The 24423-nt window shown below is 39.6% G+C and overlaps 1 protein-coding gene across 1 annotated transcript in view; it reads left to right on the top strand.

The window, feature by feature from the left end:
- Positions 1-24423, top strand: part of LOC126253206 (SUMO-activating enzyme subunit 2) — a 145111-nt gene that overhangs the window by 52597 nt on the left and 68091 nt on the right. Inside the window, exons 2-4 of the mRNA XM_049954383.1 lie at positions 1617-1771; positions 5940-6227; positions 6489-6556. Of these exons, the coding sequence (XP_049810340.1) occupies positions 1617-1771; positions 5940-6227; positions 6489-6556 (511 nt within the window). The remainder of the gene's footprint in view (positions 1-1616; positions 1772-5939; positions 6228-6488; positions 6557-24423) is intronic.

The raw sequence follows: 24423 nt of genomic DNA, 5'->3' as shown, positions 1-24423 counted from the left end.
GTGTGTTGATCTTGAGAAGATTGCCAATGACCATGAATGGTGCAGTCATGTGATCACAGGTGGTGTATCCTTAATTTTTGTGTATGATCCTTAGGCAAAATGGCAAAGTGAGGAGTGGCATAGTGAAACATCTCCATGACCAAAAAAAGCTCGACGAGCGTGTGAGGACTGTGGAAGGGAAGGCAAATGGCTAACTTTGGCTTATTGGGAGAATTTTAGGAAAGTATGGGAGACTGCATATAGGACACTGATGTGCCCTATTTTTGAATACTGCTAAAGTGTTTGGGATCTGTGCCAGGTCAGGTTGAAGAAGGACATCGAAGCAACTCAGAGACAAGCTGCTGCATTTCTTACCAGTAGGTTTGAACAACACACAGGTGTTAGAGATGCTTCGAGGAATACTATTGAGGAAATTTAGAGAAGCAACATTTGAAGCTGCCTGCTGAATGGTTGTACTGCCGCCAACATACATCACATGTAAGGACTACAGAGAGAAGATCCAAGAAATTAGGGCTCAAATGGAAACACACAGACAATCGTTTTTATCTGCTCTATTTGTGAGTGAAACAGGAAAGGAAATGACTAGTAGGGGTATGGGATACTCTCTGCCATGCACTGTACGGTGGCTTGCAGAGTATCTTTTAGATGTAGGTGTAGCAGATCAAAGATCAGAACAATACTGACTTACTTTGTTAACAGTAGGGGTATCGTGCATAAAGAATTTGTTCATTCAAAACAAACTGTCAGCCAAGTATTTTACAAAGATGTCCTTGAAAGGCTCAGGAAAAGGGTGAATCAAGTGAGACTGGACATTGCAGATAAGGGGTGCTGCACTTCCATCATAGAATTTTTTACTCCAAAAGGCATTCCAGTTTGTTCTACAGCACCTCTATTCATCTAATCTGAGGTGGTTTTTTTTTTTTTTTTTTTTTTTTTTTTTTGAAAAATGACATCATATTAGACTCTGGAGAACATTCAGTGTTGCTACCAAGACTGGGAACAGCAGCTCCAATGGTTCATAGCTGCCCACGGGAACTAGTTCGAAGAGGACAATATCGTTATTTGAAAAAAATTAAAACTTTCGTTAATAAAAAGTCAGACTCATTACTTTTCTCTCACACCTCATATCCTTATAACGCACCTATATAGTCCTTTTCTCTATTTATCTCCTCTCCCTTTACCCTGCCCCCTCCCTCACTACCCAACCTGTTCATTCCCCCCTCCTCCCTCCTCCTCTCAGTGTGCACATGCACATGTTTGGTGCTTCTGAAGAGTGATTTTCTCTGAAAGCTGAAGCTAACATTCTTTTCCGTTGTACGTGGCTACTACACTATGCCTCCTTTTCTATGTAGTGAGTAGCAGTCTATTGTTTCCTCATTTTTAATGATTCAATCCTGGACTTTCCATTGGAGTTTACTGTTTGAGTCAACAAGAATTGTGCGAATTGCCGAGAAACAAAAATTGCTTCATACAGAAGTGTGATTAGACACTGATACTTTAACAGTCTGTACATTCCTGTTTCTTTGTTTACTTCATTTAAATGTTAATGTTCATCGTGTATAACCATATATTTTTGAACCAAAGTTCTTTTGTTGATTATATTTCACATTTTACAGGTTGATTTAGATACCATTGATGTTAGCAACCTCAACCGACAATTTCTGTTCCACAAACGCCATGTTGGAGAATCTAAAGCTAAGGTGGCTCGTGAAAGTGCACTCAGATTTAATCCAGATGTCAATATTAAGGCTCACCATGCCAACATAACAAGGTAATAAAACTCAGATTAAATTTTTTTAATATATTAAATAACTAAACTGCTAATCAAAACCGAAAAATGCGACTGCAACACTATCTTGTACATTTGTCAGAAAGTATTTGTCACTGTTAATGCTTTGGATCCTAAATGGTGGGGCTGCCTGTTTCAAGCCAGAATTGTTAATTTTATATTCTTATGAGTTTTTCATTTCCATAGTGAATGAATCTGCAATTTATCTTCCTATATATTAGCAACCATCACTTAACTTGCAGCAGGTGTTTATTGTGCAAACTGATTTTGAATCATCATTGTCAATTCTCGTTGTGCTGTATAAGATAAAATTATTTGCACCCTGTATACACATGTCAATTATATTCAGTCCCGCAACACCGACCAGTTGGCAACTTGCCCATATTGCCCCCTGTGAGCCAACCAACAGTTGTTTCTAAACTCTCTATATTACTAAACTGCTGTGCCCTGGCATTCCTTCTGTTGTATAAGCCCCCAGAAGCGATCCTATTTCCCCATAACCCGGGTACGCTCTTGCTGTGTTTGTCAGAAATATTGGGAGAGTGTCAGGAGGGTCAATTTTTCCTCAGAAGTTCAATTTATGGAAATATCGGTATTGGAAGCGTTAAGAGTTCGTCCTTACCTCTTGGATGCCTCTCTTTTTATCAACAATTGCACAGATTCCACAAGCATTTAGTATTCTGTGTGGACATATGGATCATCTGATGACACCTATTCAACGGAATGATTCACAAATTCATGATGAAATCCTTTTTTCATTAAGGTATTGTATGGCTTCAAGCCATCTGTTATCACTTTCATGCCTGGCAAAATAAATCGCTTTATCATAGAGACTAAAGTTTTCTTCTCCCTCGAATAAACTCTACCTACAAAGCACTTGCGGGATTCTCCTTCAGTGTCACCAAATACCCAAATATGTTCAACTTATTTTTTTAACGGTCGTCCTCTCTGGTATTTCCCAGTAGTTCATGCTTGTCTGTTTCAACTACCTTGTTTTGTCCACCGATTGGAACACTCTCGTTTGTGACTATGCCATAACAGACTTCCCAGCAGAATCCATAGTAGTCACACACACTGTTTGTGTGCAATTGTTTTTCAGAAGCTGTCGTTTGTAACATACTGTCTCTTATTCAACAAGAAACTGAAACGATGCTCTTCTCGGTGGATAACTTGGAACTGTCAAACCATGTGTTCTTGCTTATACATGTTCTCTTGTGATGCAGGGCACAGAATAATTGCTAAGTAAATTCGGTGCCTGCACCTTTCTTGTGAAGTTTTCATAGAGTTGAGTCCTCGATATTCTGCACAATTTGTGCTGTCTTCATCTGTAAGCAATTCGTAGTCCCAACAAAATCCCAACCAACTTTCTACACTACATAACTGAGAAATTAGATTTTGCCATGTGAAACTATCAGCATTTGAAACTGCAGTGCTTTTAACTCATTGCTGTCCACAACTGAAACTGATAAACTGCGTTCCCCTGGCAAAACGCTAAACATTTACCACCACCAGAGTCATACGGTGGACATAGTCGCTCATTCAGTATATATCATTAGGGGCCTGCATATTTGGTAGGCAATAACTCTTGGAAATTACCGTATTGCCCGTATGTGATCATCTCACATACTTCCACATTAGTGGTAGCTCAGTTGTAACGTGACTGAGCCCAAAGGAATATGACACACATCTACCAGTGACCTACAGCCTAATAGTCCCTCAACTTAGCTGCAGATGATGATGAAGCTTGATGACTCACCACATCTGCTGTCACATGATGATCTGGTTTTACATTTGATCCAAAAGAGTAGTTTATATACGCTCATTTGAAGTTTGTCACCATGGTCTTCTCACCTCTTTTTACCATTCTGTGGTACAAGGATTCTGCACAGTGACTGGAAGATTGTCCGTCAACTGTGCAAGTTACCCTCACTTAGCAGGACTAGACTGGGTGGGGGGACTGTTGCTGGTGCACCTCCCCCACCCCACTGTGTCTTATTACTTTTTTATGGTTGATTTTCCATCCCTCTACTTTTTACCGGGTCCCTTGCATGAGATAATACTAAAAAAGATCAAATTGATGGGCAGTCCTTTTGCCCACAAGGAATCCTTTAGGCTGTGATTGTTAAAGGAAGAATGGACTGAAGACCTTACTCTTTAGTATTTTCAAACAAGCTAATCAGTCAATCATCTTGTATACTATTCTTGTCAGAAACTTGGATGCATGAGTTGTTAAGCTGTTCGCATCATAATTGTCGCATTTATCTGCCATTGCTGTCTTTTAGAATTGTGTGAATCAAGATCTTCCTAAGGTCCCCACAACACCTTGCTGTAGATTGTAGCAGTATCACCTACTTAGTTGTTTTTGTCAGGAAATTGGGACATATTTTAAAAATATATACATTGGTTCCTTCTGAAGCAATAATATGGCATCATCAAGCAAATACGTAAAAAAAAAAAAAAAAAAAAAAAAAATTAAGAGAATATTACAGCGACACCACCACCTACCACCACCACCCACTACCACAACCACATGCTATACTAATGCTCTGACAAACTTATTTATTTAAGAGAATAACACAGCAGCAAATACCAACTAACTGTTGCTGTATATTACCCTAGCTGGCCCAGGTTTTTCAGGACTCCACATTGTGAGGCTGGAAAGACTGCAATTTCTTTTATCTGACAACTTGTTTAATATTTTTTCCACTGATATAACTTACCCATAAGATATCCAGAATCACAACTGCTCTGGCATTCTACAGAATTCTACAAAGCTGAGTAATGTCCCCATTTCTAAAATTGCAGAGGTTCTAAATGTTCACTGCAGTTGTCACTGCTTCCATATCGTTAAATTGTATTACAGAGACATTACATTATATTTTTGCTCTCCAAATAATGTAATGAGTGCAGATAACCATTCAGGCTATAGTTAAAGCATGGAATAATGGACAGACTCGTGAACAGGGCCAAAAACATTGCTGGGCCTTTGGATGATGTATTTCTTCAGAATTAACAAGGAACACACCTGTCCATGGCTACATTATCCTGGCTAACTACATTGTCCCATGTGCTGTAGACCTACTGAGGTAAATAATTGTCAGGTTTAGTGGGTGAGAGAAGAAAGGAGATTAGGAGTAGGTAGTTTAAAGAGATTGAGTGAAAGGAATAGAGGCAGATGGGTGGAAAGGTGAGGCAGCAATGGTATGTGACAGGAAAGTGCTGTTGGGAAACATTTCATGTCACAGGCTGTAGAAGTTGTCTGCAATAGAACAGAGGAAGAGGAAAATAAAAACACTATATGTAGATTAATGTTGTGTAGGGGAGACATGAAGGCAGGGGTGTATGTGATTGTGGATAAGAGCTAGAAGCAGCTCAGGCTAGGAGGACTGATAGATCAAATTACACATTTTAAGGACAATTCCTGTCTGTATAATATAGAGAAGCTGTTCTGGAGTGAGATGCAAATACTGTGGATTTTGAAGTGGTTATTGGATTAGACCATGTTGTTTTCAGGAGGTTTTGCCACTGGGATTAAACATATTTGGGTCATAGTCATAGTTGTCACTGTCTCTTATACGATAGGATATGCCTGTGTTAAGTAGTCAAAGTAGGATGTAGTGAATAGATGCCTCGGATTGGTCTTACTCCTGGGTCTTCTACAGGATGCATCCCTTGTGGCAAGGGGTTGGGAGTAGGAGTGGCATTTGGATAGACCAGGATATTTTGTATACATTGGAAGGGCAGCAGAATGTCACATTGAGAAAGGAGGATTGTGGGAAGAATGTTAAGCCCTGGTAAAGGATGTGGTTAAGTTGTTGAAATAGTTCTCTAACAGCCACCACCACCACCACAAACCAGCTGCAGAGGATGTGGTTAAGTTGTTGAAATAGTTCTCTAACAGCCACCACCACAAACCAGCTGCAGAGGAGTATCCTGTCATTATTCACCCTGGACTATACAATAATTGATAGTACAGCTTATGTGCTTGTCAGTTTAAATACTTTTTATTGATTATGACTATTGGAATGGAAATGTTAAAGAAGGCTGGCTGAGTATAGATAAACACTGAACATTGATACCAGTTGAAATTTTGACTTGTATTTCTGAATGTTACATTTTGATAAATTTTCAATTGATGTTTCTTTTTCAGCTCTGAATATGGAATACAGTTCTTCAAAAAATTCAGTTTAGTGATGAATGCCCTGGACAACCGTGCAGCTCGCAATCACGTCAACCGTATGTGTCTTGCAGCAGATGTACCACTTATTGAAAGTGGTACAGCTGGGTACGATGGTCAGGTTGAACTTATACTGAAAAACCGCACTCAGTGTTATGAATGTCTCCCAAAAGCTGCTCAAAAGACATATCCTGGGTGCACAATTCGCAACACACCATCAGAACCAATCCATTGCATTGTTTGGGCCAAACATCTTTTCAAGTAAGTAATATTTCAAGACCATCTGGGTTATTGGATACTTTATGTAATGGTAGAAATGTACCAGCTTGTTGATTATGTTCTATCACAATACATTTGCTGTATTACATATTAGCCATCAAAAAATATATATAGGAATTTATTCTGTGATGTACTGTAAATTACGCCCTGTGTCAAATCTTTGCGATCTTGTCGTAAGATTGAGTTTGTTAAAGAAAGTAGAGAAATAGTACATAATTAGTGAACATGTTGCGTACTTTTCAGTCAGTTGTTTGGAGAAGATGATCCCGATGAAGATGTATCGCCGGACACAGAAGATCCTGAAGCTGCAGGTAAATAGTTTAGTTTGGCTGCTGGTATCAAACATTTCTCTCTTTCGGATTTTAGTGTTCTTTCTCTTATAATTCTTTTTCTATTCACTTTGTTGAACAAAATTACCAGAAGTTTAACTATTTTGCTGTTATTGTAATTGTGAATTACTTAAGGCAGTATCTGTTTACTATTAAAAAGACTGAAATTGCGAAGGGGAGATAACTTATTGTGACACAGTGAGTTGGCTGAACACTTTGGTAAGTAAGAATTTCAGACTACAGAAGTACAACAGATCCTGTTTTCATGGTTTGTACAAATTATTCCAAGTGAATGCCAGGATGGGTCACTTTGGTACAAACTATACCCAGTGTCATCCTGTCCATGACCAAATTGCTGGCATCCTACCTTGAATTACCTTGTTGTTAAAACTGCAGCAAACATTATTAGACTAAACGATTCAGCATGCCGTGCAACTAATTGATTGGTTGAATCAACCTGTTTATATGCATAAGCATTGTTACTGTCACCATTCTACAGAGCATTGCATTATTAACGGTAAGACATCTGTCACCGCAATCTCCTTCATCTGATATTTTTCTGGTTAGTGGCAGCATGTGTTTCTTGTGGGGATTTATATTTCACTTTTCTCTGTATTAAGTTTGTTGGATGCTGAATCTGTGTGGATGTAGAAGTATTAGAATTCATAAGCTTCTTGAAAATAGAGAAGTGATCAAGAAGATGAAGTTAATAATGGACTAGAAATGTTGGAATCCTATTACGCAAAGGGCAGTGTAGAAACAGAATAAAGTAAATGGATTGATGATGAATACTCATGAACAGTTACTCACACCCATTTCCAAACTGTTAAATTTCTGGTTAAACTTGAATTTACTTTTGCTGTATCATTTTATTTTGTCGGTTTGTGCCCAACACATGGAAGTGAGTAATCGTGTGTATTTAGAATTTGTCATAGGAAATGCATTTTTAAATGAACAAATGAAGTGAACTAATAATCTATTTGGGTAACATTTTGGATTAATATTTTTGTTGAAATGGCATAACAGTGTTCTATAATGACGTGCTTCTGTAGTTTGAGGACAATTATGACAGAGAAAGCTTCAGTTTGATGTAGTCGCACACTACAAGAATGCGTTGGCCACAGAGTGATCTCTGTTCAAGGGCAGAGGATACCAAGTACAGAAAGCTGCAACTAGCATGAGAGAAGATACCAATTACAGAAAGCTACAACTAACACATTTTGAAGCATCTTGTAAGAAGATACTGTCCAATGACATGGCAATTTCTCTCTCTGGATTGATTTTGAGACACACACACACACACACACACACACACACACACACACACACACAGTCTTGATTGTCTAGAAACCTCAACAGTTCTTGCCCACAAATAGTGTAGCCCCCTCAAGATGGGGGGTCGTCAGTAGTTACAGCATCTTTTTAAAAGTACGTATTGATTTATAGCAATCTCTAAAATGTTTTCATATTTGATTATATAACATCCTATTGTACACTGAGGTGACAGAATTCGCGGAACAGCAATTTGCACATTGCTGTTATACATCCTCAATCCTTGGATTGAGTGAGACCAAGTGGAACAGAAAAAACTCTTAAATTGCTGAGAGATGGGTACAAATTATACTGGCAGGGTCACAATAAAGAGGCTAAAAATGGAGTGGTGTTTGTGTTTCACAAAGACATTGATCCAATTACAGATGTGAGTTTTGTAAGTGAAAGAATAATTAGAGCTCGAGTGAACTTGGGAAAGAATAGTTTTACTATACTACAATTGTACGCACTTCAGCAAGGGTGCAGTGAGGAATCAAAAACAAAATTCCTTGAAGAACTGGAAGACCAAGTAAGAGAAGATAACATTATGATAATTGGAAATTTAATTCCTTGAAGAACTGGAAGACCAAGTAAGAGAAGATAACATTATGATAATTGGAAATTTGAATGCTCAGATCAGTTCTGATAGAAATGGATATGAGGTGGTGGGGGCTCTTTTGGATATGGAAGACGAAATGTTGACGACGAAGAAATTCTAAATCTGTGCATAAGGAATTTTCTTTTAGTGAAGAATACATTCTTCAAGAAACAAGATAGTCATAAGATTACTAGATACGGCTGGGATGGCAAATCTAAGACAGTTATAGACTATATATTAACGGACAAATTAATTGGAGGAAAAGTAAGGGACACTAAAGTCATACCAAGTGAGCACTTGGATAGTGACCACAGGTTACCAGTAGCTGATCTAAATTATAAGATGAAAAGTTTAAATGCTTGTGAGGTAACGGGCGAGTTGTAGCACCTTGAAAATATTCTAAGTTCGGAGCTGGCGTGGCCGCACAGGCTGCTCGGATGGCAGGGGCTCATCAGCAACCGCGTGATGCTGAATGTTAGCCGGAGCAAGAGGGGTAGCTCCAGCGCCTGGTCCAGGCCGATCGCGTGGCTGAGAATTCCATGTTGACGCTGTGACGAGGTCTGTGCTTTGTGTCGATGAAGATTTGTATGCCAGGAGTGCCAAAGATGGCGGACTTTGTTAAACCATAATGGCAGACATTTCACAGTTAATGTAGAAATTAGTAATAGCCAGAGGAATCGTGATACCTTAAAAGGAAATCTGTACATTACCATTATTTGCACGACTGTTCTGATGGTGTAATCAGATTTTCAATATCTTTGTTAGTTTAAACTTTAGTATCTGACTGTAAATTATACAAGTAACACCCAATAACGAATTTCCAAAATCTAAATAGTTCATCCGATTTTGTCAATCGACGTGTCTTTCGAAAGCTATTAGTGTAAACCTAAATTGGTATGAATTACAGGCATGTAACTTGAATAGTACACTAGTTATTGTAGGTCAAAGTGGCCGATTACTATTGATCGCGTCAGGCCATAAGTACTCCGCAGTTACACGAAAAAACGGTAGCAGCAAGCTTATGAATTTATTTATTCATCTATGTCTTAGCTTATATCCGATATATTCTATTCATGAAGAAATTGGTCAAATATTTACTGTGTTTTAGAAAGCACAGAGACATTAGGGTACTGGCCTACCTTTGCTTCTACTCCTTTGATATATGTTTATTTAATTTGTTTATGTAATTAATAATGTGTGTTAGAGCTTGTTTATGGTCCAGCCGTAGGAATATTTGTTTAATTTCAAGTTATTTAAATGTAAATCCAGTATTTCGTATGTGTTTCAATATATTTGTGAGTGTGCGTCGGCTGGGAGACATGGCGGGTGCGCCCTAGCCAATCACAGCGCTCGCTACTACAGTAGGCGACTACCGAAGAATGGAGAGACTGTATGGAAGTGGGGGGGGGGCGGCATCAGGTCGCACAGGACACAGGGGAGTACTGAACAGGATGGTGCGACAGACGGTCTCACAGGACATGGGGAGTGCTGGCCGGGGAGGCAAGACAGACAGTCGTTGGAGAGTGGAGCAGTTTGCGCATGGTCGCGGGAGATAGAAATATTTCGTAGTGCCAACTTGTGCACTTCTGAGATTTCCGTGGCTTCTGCAGTGAAGACGTATTTTGCATTTAGAAGTGAATATCTCCCGAACTATGTCGTTGCCCATAACTAATTATGTGAAGTAGGAACCTGTTGTTTCCCTGCTATTCAACTTATGTTTTATTTAATTGCTGGACCACCGACACCAATAAGTTTTGCAGTAGTAAATGGCATTCTTAAAGGTACTTCTGCTATCATACTCATCACTTAGTTGTTAGAAATAGTACCTGCAGATTCTATTTAATTGCAATTGTTCATCTATAAATTTCTATGTTACATTCAAAATTCGCAATTGCCGAGTGATAGGAACCTTCGAATATTTGATTCATGTATATTCATATTGTATACTGTCGACTCAGCAGTATTCCGCTTGTAATGCAGCAACTACGTATCGCAGCTCCTAGACAACAAAACCAGCCAAAACTTTTAATATTGCAACTCTGAGTCTGAGGGTACGTAGTTGAGGGTCACATTTTCGTTTATTTGAAAGACTGCATGCTGTACAAAGAATGCCAAAAATTAAGGAGTGGAAGTTGAAAGAAGAAGAAAATAAGAAAAGTTTCTAAAATCTAGTAGCACAAAAATTGCCAAAAAACTGAAAGGGGTAGTGTAGAGGAAGAGTGGAACCTAAAAACCTCAATAGTTAACAGTGCTGTGCAGATATGCAGCAGAACAAATGGTAAAGTGAAAGACAAAGAAACCACATGGTGGAACAATAGAGTAAAAGATGCAATTAAAAAACATATGTCAAAGAAAAACATGGAGTTTGAAAAAGAAATCAGAACCAGGGGCTGGTGCCAAAAGATGAACACAAGGTGACAACACTGGGGAAGGAATACTGACAAAAGAAACTCCAAGCAAAGAAAATCGTGAAAGAAGAAAAGGAGGAGAGTTGGGAAATATTCGCCCAGAAACTAGAGCAGGATAGCAGAGGGAACCAAAAACTGCTATATGGGTTATTGAAAAGTAAGAGAGCTGATAGAGAAGACGTAAAAGCGATTGAAACAGAGAATGGGGATATTATCGGGGACATGGAAGGTATCAGAGAAGAGATGAAGAATTATTTTGAAATCTTACTGAATGGGGAAGGTGCACAAGAAGGTGCCATCGAAGTCATTGAATTGGAGGAGGAGCAGGATCCAGTCTCTTGGTTAGAAACTGAGGATTCCCTGAAACAGATGAAAAGTGGGAAGGCGGCTGGAGTAGATGAGCTGACAGCAAATATGATTAAAGCTGCAGGAATCCATGGAATACAGTAGTTACACTGGGTGCTGGGGGTGATATGGAAAGAAAACAAAGTGCCAGGTGAATGAAAAAAAGGAATTATGATACCGTAATTCAAGAAAGGTAGTAGAAAGAAATGCACAGACTACCGAGGAATCACACTGCCTGAAGATAATGGAAAAGGTTATAGAAAAAAGACTGCGAAAAAGTCTAGAACCCCATTTATAGGAACAAGAGCATGGGTTCAGAAGTAATAGGGGAACAATAGATCTCATTTTCTCCCTCCGTCAGTTAATGGAGAAGTATTGGGGAAAAAGGGAAAGGACTTGATAGTAGTATTCATGGATTTGGAAAAAGCATATAACAGTGTACCAATGGATAAAATATGGGAATACTTGAGAAAACATAATGTTCCTGATCCATTAATTTAAAAAGTCCAGATGCTGTACGATGGTTGTGAGAGCAGTGTACAAGGAGGAGGTGAAAGATCAAAATGGTTTAAGACAAAGAGAGGTGTTCGACAAGGCAGTTCGCTTTCTCCTATACTCTTCATTACTCTTATGGACACAATCATGAAAGAAATCAAGGAAGAAGAAAATGAAGATCTCAGTGCTTTTGTTTTTGCTGATGACGTCGTCATTTGGTGAGAGACGGAAACGGAGGTTCAGAGGAGACTGGATTACTGCAACACAAAATTTAAAAAATTCAAGTTAACTATGAGTAGGAACAAGACAGTGGCAATGAAGATGAGCAGGACACCCACAGCTTGTCACATCATACTGGAGGGGGAGAAGATTGAATATGTGAAAAGCTTCAGTTATCTGGGTAGCATCATATCGTGCGATGGAAGTTCCAGAATAGAAGTCTTAAACAGAATAACAAAAAGTGTAGCTTCTTGCACCAAGTACAAAATCTAATCTGTGACAAGGAAGTCTCTCAAAGAGCCAAACAGACCACGTATAAAACTTATCTCCTGCCAATCATGATGTATAGTCTATAGAGGCCTTTGTCATAAATAAGAGAGAAGAGAGTCAAATACAAGCATGTGAAATGAAGTTCCTTAGGTCAGCTCTACAAAAAACTAGGAGAGAGAGTCAGGAATGATCATGTAAGGAGAGATCTGCAGGTGACATTGACTGCAGAGGAGAGGATGAGTGCTTTGAAATTGGTTTGGTCATGTGAAGTGAATGCACCCGACTTGTACTCCACGCCAGTATTTGGAGATGGAGGTACCAGGAAGAAGACCAGTTGGGCGGCCTAGAAAGAGATGGACAGACCAGGTTAAGGAAGATCTCAAGAGGAGAGGAGTAACATGGGATGTAGTGGAGAGAGAAAAGCTATACCAGAACAGAAACCAATGGAGGCATATTGTTCACAAAGTTCCTACCCGGCTCGCTGGAAGGAAATCCTGATGATGATGACAGGTGATGGTAGCATTGCGTACACAAGGTATAAAAGGGCAGTGCATTGGTGGAGCTCTCATTTGTATCCACGATTCATGTGAAAAAGTTTCTGACATGATGATGATTGCACATTGGGTATTGACAGACTTTGAACGTGGAGTGGTAGTTGGAACTAGATGCATTGGACATTCCATTTCCGAAGTCGTTAGGTGCTAACAGATAAGCAACACTGAGTGAAATAAATACAGAAATTCAGTGTAGGACATACAACGACTATATCCGTTAGGACATCGTGACAAAATTTGGCATTCACAGACTATGGCAGCAGGTGACATGAGTGCCTTTGCTAACAGCACGACATCGCCTGCAGCACCTCTCCTAGGCTCAGTACCATATCAGTTGGACCCTAGATAACTGGAAGACTGTGGCCTGGTCAGATGAGTCCCAGTTTCAGTTGGTAAGAGCTGATTGTAGTGTTTGACTGTGGCACAGACTGCATGAAGCCATGGGCCCAAGTTTTCAACAAGGTACTGTGCAAGCTGATAGTAGCTCCATAATGGTGTGGGCTGTTTTTACATGGAGTGGACTGGGTCCTCTGGCCCAATTGAACTGACCATTGATTGGAAATGGTTATGTTCAGCTATTAGGAGACCATTTGCAGCAGTTCATGGGCCTCACATTCGCAAACAGCAATTTCATATCACTGGGCCGCAGTCATTCGTGATTGATTTGAAGAACATTCTGGACAATTCGAGCAAATGATTTAGGCATCTACATTGCCCGACATGAATCCCATCGAACGTTTATAGGAGGCATAATCTGTATCACTTCAGGCAGGGGCGTTACCTTTACAGTCTCGGATGTTATTGAATTTAGGATACATTAAAATTCAGGAGTGAGTAAGAAACATGTTGGCCTTCCCCCCCCCCCCCCTACAAAAAAATTCCTGCCCCGAGATGCAGGCCTCCAAAGATGACACTGGAAACACCATTTTGAAGATTCGAATTTCGGAAAATTTTTTGAAATGCTGTATCTCTGTAACAGTTTTAGATATTTTGTTAGAGTTTTTTTTTTTATTTAAAAGATGATTGCAATGTTTTCCTCCATTTGGACATATCTGTCAAAGTTGTTTTACTGTCGCCTTTTGAATTTTTTTTTTTTACAATTTACAGCCCCCCCCCCCCCCCCCAAAAAAAATAAATTAATGAAAGAGAAAAGTTGGATTCTTTTTCTGTTGATGAGTACCATGTAGTACTATATTCTCAGTAAAGGAGACCTTCCACTTTTCGGGGGTAATATATGTCTTCGCTGAAGTTGTTTCTTACTGATTGCTTTGTTACAATGTTTATTTCTATTGTCTTTGCTGCAGTGTAAGAAATAACTTTGTTGTAGTTTCTTGTCAGTTTGTCGTGGTTGTTCATTGCAGGTTTCTGTATTGCAGTTATTCAGTTCTAATTTGTTTATTGAAGAGGCTTCTAAGAAATCTGAGACCATCCAGTGAGATCTGTGTTTTCGTGAGGAATTTGCCAGTTGAGAGAGTTGCAGTGTGTTTTGTGAAAAGGACTGTGTGAAATGTCTTCTGACTGGGGCCACAGAAGAGTGAAGTGTGCTGACTGTTTGCATATCCATAAAAGAGTGATGTACACTATGTGATCAAAAGTATCCGGACACCCCCAAAAACATACATTTTTCATATTAGGTGCATTGTACTGCCACCTACTGCCAGGTACTCCTTATCAGCGACCTCAGTAGTCATTAGACATCGTGAGAGAGCAGAATGGGGCACTCCATACAACTCACAGACTTCGAACGTAGTCAGGTGATTGGGTGTCACTTGTGTCATACGTCTGTACATGAGATTTCCACACTCTTAAACATCCCCAGCTCCACTGTTTCTGATGTGGTATTGAAGTTGAAACGTGAAGGGACATGTACAGCACAAAAGCGTACAAGCCAACCTCATCTGTTGACTGACAAAGACCGCAGACAGTTGAAGAGTGTCATAATGTGTAATAAGCAGACATCTATCCAGACCATCACACAGGAATTCCAAACTGCATCAAGATCCACTGCAAGTACTGTGACAGGTGGGAGGTGGGAAAACTTGTATTTCATGGTCGAGTGGCTGCTCAGAGGCCACACATCACACCATTAAATGCCAAATTACACCTTGCTTGGTGTAAGGAGCATAAACATTGGACGATTTAACAGTGGAGAAACGTATGGAGTGATGAATCACAGTACACAATATGGCGATCCGATGGCAGAGTGTAGGTATGGCGAATGCCTGGTGAACGTCATCAGCCAGCGTGTGTAACGCCAACAGTAAAATTCGCAGGTGGTGATGTTATGGTGTGGTCGTGTTTTTCATGGAGGGGACATGCACCCCTTGTTGTTTTGCGTGGCACTATCACAGCTCAGACCTACATTGATGAAAGCACCTTCTGTTGAAGAGCAATTCGGGGATGACGATTGCATCTTTCAACAAGATCGAGCACCTGTTCATAATACACGGCCTGTGGCGGAGTGGTTACATGACAATAATGTTCCTGCAATGGACTGGCCTGCACAGGGTCCTGACCTGAATCCTATAGAACACCTCTAGGGTGTTTCGGAACGCCGACTTCATGCCAGGCGTCACTGATTGACACAGATACCTATCCTCAGTGCAGCACTCTGTAAAGAATGGGCTGCCATTCCTCAAGAAAACTTCCAACACCTGTTTGAATGTATGCCTGCCGGAGTGGAAGCTGTCATCAAGGCTAAGGGTGTGCTAACACCATATTGAATTCCAGCATTATCGATGAAAGGCACCACGAACTTGTAAGCCATTTTAGCCAGGTGTCCAGATACTTTAGATCACATAGTTTATAAGACAAACAAAAAACAGACTTTGTTCAGGTTGGGAATAAGTGTTCTCATTTGAAGGCTCTGTTTCAAAGTGAAGATTTTTCCGGTGATGAATTTCTGTGTTCTAAATGTTTTGTCAGAATAACAACAGTGATAATATCTGAATAAAGTGAAGCCTCCCATGGTGCAGATGATGTAGATTTTGCATCAATAGAGGGAGAATTAAATACCATGGATCAGTCAACTACAGAGGTAGGTCAGTAAAGTCAAGTCATAAGCTACATGCATCAAGAAAGTGCAGAGAAATTACTAAAGCTATGGATGAATACACTACAGCAAAACTGACCACACTCTTCAAAGTAGAAATTCCATCTTCAGAAGAAAATGAACCAAAGCACTCTTGCACCACTTGCCAGGAATTTTTCACAAATATCAATTCAGCTGTTGAATATTGTGCATCCTACAGTGAAATGGTGCAAGTTTTAACTATTATTCCAGAGACATTTTCAAAGAAAACAATTTTGAACCACATTCCATCAGTATCAAAGTACATGGTAGATAAATCAAGAAAAGTGAGGTCTGTAAAGAGTCTTTGGAAGACCAGATCCCTATTATGGTCACCCTGTAGAAGCAGCTCATGTTCAAATAGTACAGTCATTTAATCTAGAAGATAAATGAGACTGTTCTTGCCAGAGTACCAACAAAAAAGACACTATAACTGTTACTGTTGCAGGTCAAAAAAAGTTGTGAAAGTGAAGAGGTGCATGACTCGAAGTATTAAAGAAACTTTTGCAATTTATTAGAGCAACTATACAACTTCTCATATTGGAAGATCAAAATTTTATGCACTACAACCTAAGTGGGTAGTTCCATACCCACCTAGAGATGTCTGTCTGTCTGTGTGTACTGCGCGAATTTTGAACTTTGTGTGATAACTTGAAGAACTTACTGGAGCACATGACATATGACGTCTTGGTTGGGCATGTGAAGTCATTAGTAGTCTGTGACAAAAAGTGAGAGACTTGTTTGTTTGAAGAATGTAGTGACTGTCCTGGAAAGGGAGGACTGTCTTTACAGACACTTGGCTTGGAAGACGTAGCAGATAACTCTGCAGAAATTACATATGTGACATGGGAGGAAAATATACTAATTAAGAAAACTGTTGCCTTTGACAGTTTCATTGATGAACTTGGTAAATGGTCAGTGAAAGCAGTGACACACCAGCATCTGGAGAAATTGCAACAACACATTGTAGCAGTGAAAGGATGTGTACAGGCTGAAGAACTATGTTTAGTACTTCACTGTGATTTTGCTGAGAACTGGTCTGTAATTCTCCCACTAGAAGTACAAGGATATAATTGGAGTAATTACCAGGTTTCAATTTTTACAGGAGTGACATATTTTCAAAACAAGACCACACTTGCAGTTATAAGTGATGACTCAGCACATGTTTTGCTAGCAGTGCGCAAAATTCTTCAACTGCAAATAGGGGCAGAGAAGATCATCATTATTTCTGATGGTGCTCCTAGTCATTTTAAAAATCATTACCAGCTGTTTGAATTGAGTAAGTTGCTTGTGCCAACTGACTGGGTATACAGTGCTACTGGTCACAGGAAGGGGCCCTGTGATGGTTCAGGTGGTCTGCTGAAGCACCATGCTACAAAACCTAATCTTTCCATACCAAATGCAGCTGCGATTCAGAATGATGAGGGTTTTACGATAGTCATGAAATCTTACACATCCACAGCCCTCATTCTTTTGTCCAAAGAGGAAATCGAAGAATTCCACGAGCAGAAAAAAGAAGAATGGTCCAAACAAACTTCTCCTGTGGAAGGAATTCAGAAGAGACATTTTTGGACTCAAAAGTGATGCATGCACTTTAAAGAGCAAGAAAGAAGAAATTTCCTTCATTTAGCCAACACCTCAGAAACAGCAGGATAATATTGAGATTCACAACCTGAGGAGGAGGAGGAGAATGTTTGTGTATGTCTGTGACTGGTGGATTGCAGAGATTATAGACACCAGTTATGAGTTAAACGAAGTAGTTGTGAACTATATGGTACCACATGGACCAGCTGCTGGATATAGGTTTCCAGCTGGAGGACAGCGCCATCAGTGCTCTCTTCCTGTTCACAATTTTGTGAAGATTGTAAGTGCTCCAGTTCCTGTTGTTTCAACAGAAAAGCATCACTCTATATCAAAGGAAGATATTGAAGCAGTGGAGCACATTTTTAGTTCATTGATTGGCTAATTTCAGTACAAAACAGAAGTCACAGAAGCTGTATAAATTGAAACTTTTAAGCCTGTGGATCTTTCACATGCATTTTGGAACCATTGAAAATGCTTGAAAAATGAGTCTCTTATTTTTCAAAACTAAAATTATGTTAAATAAGGCTATGTTTTGATTTTTATGAGCCAGTTATGTCATAATGTGGTAATGAAACCGGTTTTATGTATGGCAAAAATTTCAATTGTTTATAAAACCTTTTCAGCCTAAAAGTGGAAGCTCTCCTTTTCTGGGAATGGAATCAACAGAGAAAAAACAAAATTTGATGGATTGGCATTTTTGAAAAAAAAATTTTCATAAATTATAAAAAAGTTCAGAATGCTGTAGTAAAAGAACAGACAAGTCCAAATGGAAGATTTCTTTATCATGAAGCAATTATCTTTCAAATAAAAAAACAACAAAAAGTCTAGAACTGTTCCCGAAATACAGCATTTTAAAATTTTTTCCAAAATTTGCATCTTCAAAATTGTATGTGCAGTGTCATCATTGGAGGGCTGTATCTCGGAGCAGACTTTTTTTGGAGAAAACGAATAAATACTTGTCCCTTACTTAATCCTTCATTTTAACATATGCTAAATTCAATAAAATCCGAGACTGTGAAGGTAAGTTTTTTTCCTAGCCTGCCTGAATTGATACGGACTATGCCAGGACATAATCAAGGAATCACTTTGTGCACAACATCCTGCACCAGCAACACTTTATCAGTTATGGATGGCTATGGCTATTGAGGCAACATGACTCAGTGTTTCTGTAGGGGACTTTCAACGACTGCCTCTATACGAGGTGTGGCTAGAAAAAAACCGGACTAGTACTAGTGTAACAATAAAACGAATGCAATAAGGCTGAAAGTCGTGTGGCCTGTCACGTGACTCTCGCTCCGCGTACTGCTCAAGTTTCATCTGCCTCCTGCACTCAGTCTGCCCGTGGTGTCTGTTTTAAGTAGTTGACGTTTTGTCTGTGCGTCGGAAAATGTTGAGTGTACAGAAAGAACAGCGTGTTAACATCAAATTTTGTTTCAAACTAGGAAAATCTGCAAGTGAAACGTTTGTAATGTTACAACAAGTGTACGGCGATGATTGTTTATCGCGAACACAAGTGTTTGAGTGGTTTAAACGATTTAAAGATGGCCGCGAAGACACCAGTGATGACACTCGCCCCGGCAGGCCATTGTCAGCAAAAACTGGTGCAAACATTGAAAAAATCGGTAAACTTGTTCGACAAGATTGCCGTTTAACAATCAGAGCAGTGTCTGAGTTAACAGGAGTTGACAAGGAAAGTGTTAGGCAGATTCTTCATGAAAGTTCCAACATGAACAAAGTGTGTTCAAAAATGGTTCCAAAGTGTCTCACAATTGAACAGAAGGAACGCCGAAGAATGATTTGTTCTGACATCCTGGAAAACATTGAAAGTGATCCCACCTTCTTACAAAATGCGATGAATCGTGGTTTTTTACTTACGATCCCGAAACTAAACGCCAATCGATGCATTGGAAAACTCCTGGTTCTCCACGACAAAAAAAAGCACGAATGTCAAAATCGAAATTCAAGGCAATGATGATGACGATTTTTTTTACATCAAAGGGATTGTGCACATTGATTGGGTACCAGAGGGACAAACAGTGAATCAGCATTACTACGTTAGCGTCCAGGCTACCCTACGTGAGCGAGTACGGAGAAAACGGAACGATTTGTGGAGAAAAAAGTCATGGATCCTTCACCAAGACGATGCCCCAGCTCACAGTGCGTTGACAGTGAAGACGTTTTTGGCAAAACACAACATTCCCACCTTAGATCATCCACCCTACTCACCTGATTTGGCCCCCTGTGACTTTTTTCTTTTCCCTAAAGTCAAGTCAGCTTTGAAAATCTAGATTTGAGACTGTTGAAGCAGTAAAAGAAAAAGCGACGGAAGTAATGTATGGACTTACCAAAAATGATCTGCAGCATTGCTATGAACAGTGGAAAATTCGTATGGAGCGGTGTAGAGACCGAGGAGGAGAGTACATTGAAGGAAATGACATGAAATTGTAAATAATTGTAAATAAATGTTTTTTCCAGCATCAGTCCGGTTTTTTTCTAGCCGCACCTCGTATAATGAAACTTACGTCTTGGGTATGAATGGCATTGCTGTGGTGAAATCTAAAACACTATCATAGAACAAAGGAAAGAATATATATGTGACAGTTGAGATCCACTAATTTGTAATATTTGAGTCATGTCTCCCTCACTTAAAAAAAAATGGATGTCTAAAAAGATTGCGAAGTTTTTGCAGTGATGTTATGTCCTTTCAGAGTATATACGACCCATGACAACCGGGAGATCCGGGAAAAACCCGGGAATTTTTCATTGCTTTAGTTTTCAGTTAAATTTTTGTAATTTTGACTAGTAAGAAACGATACGCTAACAAAGGAGATTACTGTATCCCGCTACTGCAGAATAATACTTCAACAATAAAACATAAATGAGAGAAAAAATGAAAATAACTTAATTTGCAAAGGAAATGCGCCATATACGACGGCACACACAGTGCTCATGCAAGCGTCTGCCTATTGAAAATGTGTCAAAGGCTTTAAGAAGACTGTGCAGTGCTTCATAACAATAAATTGCCTCCAATGAGCGTGAAGTCGCAACTGTTTATGTTCGATTTGTTTTAGCAGTTACGCGCATTCGCAGTTGAGTCACGTTTGAGGAGTAGATTCTCCCGCTTCTGACTACGGGAATGGGGCTGTTGGCTGTGCAAGCAGTCGCAGCAAGTAGCTAGATGCTACCGGCAAAAGGGGAGGGGGGGGGGCCTAATTCATATTCTTGAAGAAAAAAAACTTGTTTCACAAAGCACCTAGCATCCAGCGTACTTTTGTCTATCGATTATTCATATGATTTTGAAATGCTTCCCTGTTGGTTTTTGAACATTTTTGAACACATTTTAAGTTGATTTCTGAATGAATCATAAGTTGACTTTTGAATGCATGCACGACAGTCAGGAGAATCATCGTCGCATCTAGAAATAAACTTTCCGCCGACAAAAGGGGACGGGGCTATACGAGCTGAGGGAGTAAAGCCGAACGGATGAATGCCAATCGCAATGAATGATCAGCATTGTTACAATTACTTGCGAAATCCATAGATTCAGACTACCAGAATATAAATAAACGACGACAGGAATAACAGGTGAGAAAGATTACGTATTATCTTCTCGGTGGAGGTTAGAGTCCTCCCTCGGGCATGGGTGTGTGTTTTTGTCCTTAGGATAATTTAGGTTAAAGTAGTGTGTAAGCATAGGGACTGATGGCCTTAGCAGGAAGTCCCATAAGATTTCACACACATATCTTTTCGGTGTATCCAAGAAAATGAAATTTTGACAAAATTTTTGGCCAGATTGCTACACTAGTAAGGACCAGCAGTACAGTCCCCGGCTTGCAGCCGTGGAAGTTCTATTCTGGAAGTAATGCGGAAAACGTGTTGTTCGAACACGTAATAACGCCTAACCGGAAAATAGCGGGATAACTAAGCCTGTGATTCTGGCAGGGTTAGTGAAGTTAATCGGCGAACAAATTTTGACAATGGCAGCAATAGCTACAGAATTGGTGATGACAAGATTGTTTGTTAGAAGGAGGAAGGAGAAGAAACGGGGACATCGCACAAATTATGGAAGAATAAGACGATTTCAAATTTATATAAAAATTTCGTAACGCTACTTTTCGATCGCATGCTTGAGAAGCTGGTGCGTATGAATGAAATGTGAAACTATTTCCTAACATAAAGCTTTTGGCTTGTAGTAGCCCTAATTGGCATTTGATATTGGTACTTCATGGATTATGTTCTGTCGTGTTATAAAAAAGGCCATTTGTGCCAAAACAGTCTTGTTTATTTGGTGTGTAACAAAATTGCTGTCATATTAGAAAGGCCTATTTTGTTTTATCTAGCAGACAGTGACAAAATAGACGTAATCAGATCGAGAAACCACACCAGTATTGGGTATTTATTTGTATTAACAGCTTTTTCAGTATTAGATAACGACATTTCGATTTTTCATGTAGCAAAACGTTTGACGAACTTTGAGGTAATAGATTCTTTCGCAGAAAGGAAAGCACGCCATAAAGCTGTAGCAAGATTAGAGAGAAAAAATGCTAGGAGCTAAGGCATTAAAGAAATGCGTGATTTCTTGCTTATCTCTCGTCAGTATTGATTTTATATATCCTATATTTAATTTTATATCGCACAAAACAGCAAGTTATTAACTAATAGGCAATAAAGAGCTCAGATTTTCTGAAGAGTTCTCTCGATTACAAATAATCCCATCCGCTATTATTTGCGAGATTCTTCTTCGTCTTCTTCTTCTTTCCCCTTTTTTTTTGGGGGGGGGGGGGGGGGGGAGGCTGTCAAACCGGCCAACTGGGAGCAGGAGAGGCACTACAGGACATTTCAATTTCCACTCTCCTGAATATAGTTTGGACGTGCGGTAGAAAAATGCTTCGTGAAGAGGCGTGGCACTGCACTTTGGCATACTTAAAACTAAATAATATGTCTTACATTTCCTCGAATACATATGTTTTATGTTCAGACTTTTCAGAAAGATGAGCCCTACAAGATGAACATATTTTAAAAATTCGATTTTTTTTATTTCCATGTTTCTGACCGTCAAGCATTAATCACCTTGCGGAACAATGAAGTTACTTTTGTCTGTTTGCTAAAGAAATTTTACTTATGTTAACCTTTTCCGCAGAGGCAGTCAATGTTGTTGTTGTCTTCAGTCCTGAGACTGGTTTGATGCAGCTCTCCATGCTACTCTATCCTGTGCAAGCTTCTTCATCTCCCAGTACTTCCTGCAACCTACATCCTTCGGAATCTGCTTAGTGTATTCATCTCTAGGTCTCCCTCTACGATTTTTACCCTCCACGCTGCCCTCCAATGCTAAATTTGTGATCCCTTGATGCCTCAGAACATGTCCTACCAACCGGTCCCTTCTTCTTGTCAAGTTGTGCTACAAACTCCTCTTCTCCCCAATTCTATTAAATACCTCCTTCTTGGTTATGTGATCTACCCATCTAATCTTCAGCATTCTTCTGTAGCACCATATTTCGAAAGCTTCTATTCTCTTCTTGTCCAAACTATTTATCGTCCATGTTTCACTTCCATACATGGCTACACTCCATACAAATACTTTCAGAAACGACTTCCTGACATTTAAAACTATACTCAATGTTAAAAAATTTCTCTTCTTCAGAAACGCTTTCCTTGCCATTGCCAGTCTACATTTTATATCCTTTCTACTTCAACCATCATAAGTTATTTTGCTCCCCAAATAGCAAAACTCCTTTACTACTTTAAGCGTCTCATCTCCTAATCTGATACCCTCAGCATCACCCGATTTAATTCGACTACATTCCATTATCCTCACTTTGCTTTTGTTGATGTTCATCTTATATCTTCCTTTCAAGACACTGTACATTCCGTTCAACTGCTCTTCCAAGTCCTTTGCTGTCTCTGACAGAATTACAATGTCATCGGCGATCCTCAACGTTTTTATTTCTTCTCCATGGACTTTTTTAATACCGAATTTTTCTTTTGTTTCCTTTACTGCTTGCTCAATATAAAGATTGAATAACATCGGGGACAGGCTACAACCCTGTCTCACTCCCTTCCCAACCACTGCTTCCCTTTCATGCCCCTCGACTCTTGTAACTGCCATCTGGTTTCTGTACAAATTGAAAATAGCCTTTCGCTCCCTATATTTTACCCCTGCCACCTTCAGAATTTGAAAGAGAGTATTCCAGTCGACATTGTCAAAAGCTTTCTCTAAGTCTACAAATGCTAGAAATGTAGGTTTGCTCTTCCTTAATCTATTTTCTAAGATAAGTCGTAGGGTCAGTATTGCCTCACGTGTTCCAACATTTCTGCGGAATCCAAACTGATCTTCACCGAGGTCGGCTTCTACCAGTTTTTCCATTCGTCTGTAAAGAATTAGCGTTAGTATTTTGCAGCTGTGACTTATTAAACTGATAGTTCGGTAGTTTTCACATCTGTCAACACCTGCTTTCTTTGGGATTGGAATTATTATATTCTTCTTGAAGTCTGAGGGTATTTTGCCTGTCTCATACATCTTGCTCACCAGATGGTAGAGTTTTGTTAGGACTGGCTCTCCCAAGGCCGTCAGTAGTTCCAATGGAATGTTGTCTACTCCCGGGGCCTTGTTTCGACTCAGGTCTTTCAGTGCTGTGTCAAACTCTTCACGCAGTATCGTATCTCCCATTTCATCTTCATCTACATCCTCTTCGATTTCCATAATATTGTCCTCAAGTGCATCACCCTTGTATAGACCCTCTATATACTCCTTCCACCTTTCTGCTTTCCCTTCTCTGCTTAGAACTGGGTTTCCATCTGAGCTCTTGATATTCACGCAAGTGGCTCTCTTTTTTCCAAAAGTCTCTTTAATTTTCCTGTAGGCAGTATCTATCTTACCCCTAGTGAGATAAGCCTCTACATCATTAGATGTGTCTTCTAGCAATCCCTGCTTAGCCATTTTGCACTTCCTTTCGATCTCATTTTTGAGACGTTTGTATTCCCTTTTGCCTGCTTCA

Source organism: Schistocerca nitens, chromosome 4 (assembly GCF_023898315.1).
Source record: "Schistocerca nitens isolate TAMUIC-IGC-003100 chromosome 4, iqSchNite1.1, whole genome shotgun sequence".
Classification (NCBI taxonomy): Eukaryota; Metazoa; Arthropoda; class Insecta; order Orthoptera; family Acrididae; genus Schistocerca; species Schistocerca nitens.
This window is presented reverse-complemented; position numbering and strand designations above follow the sequence as displayed.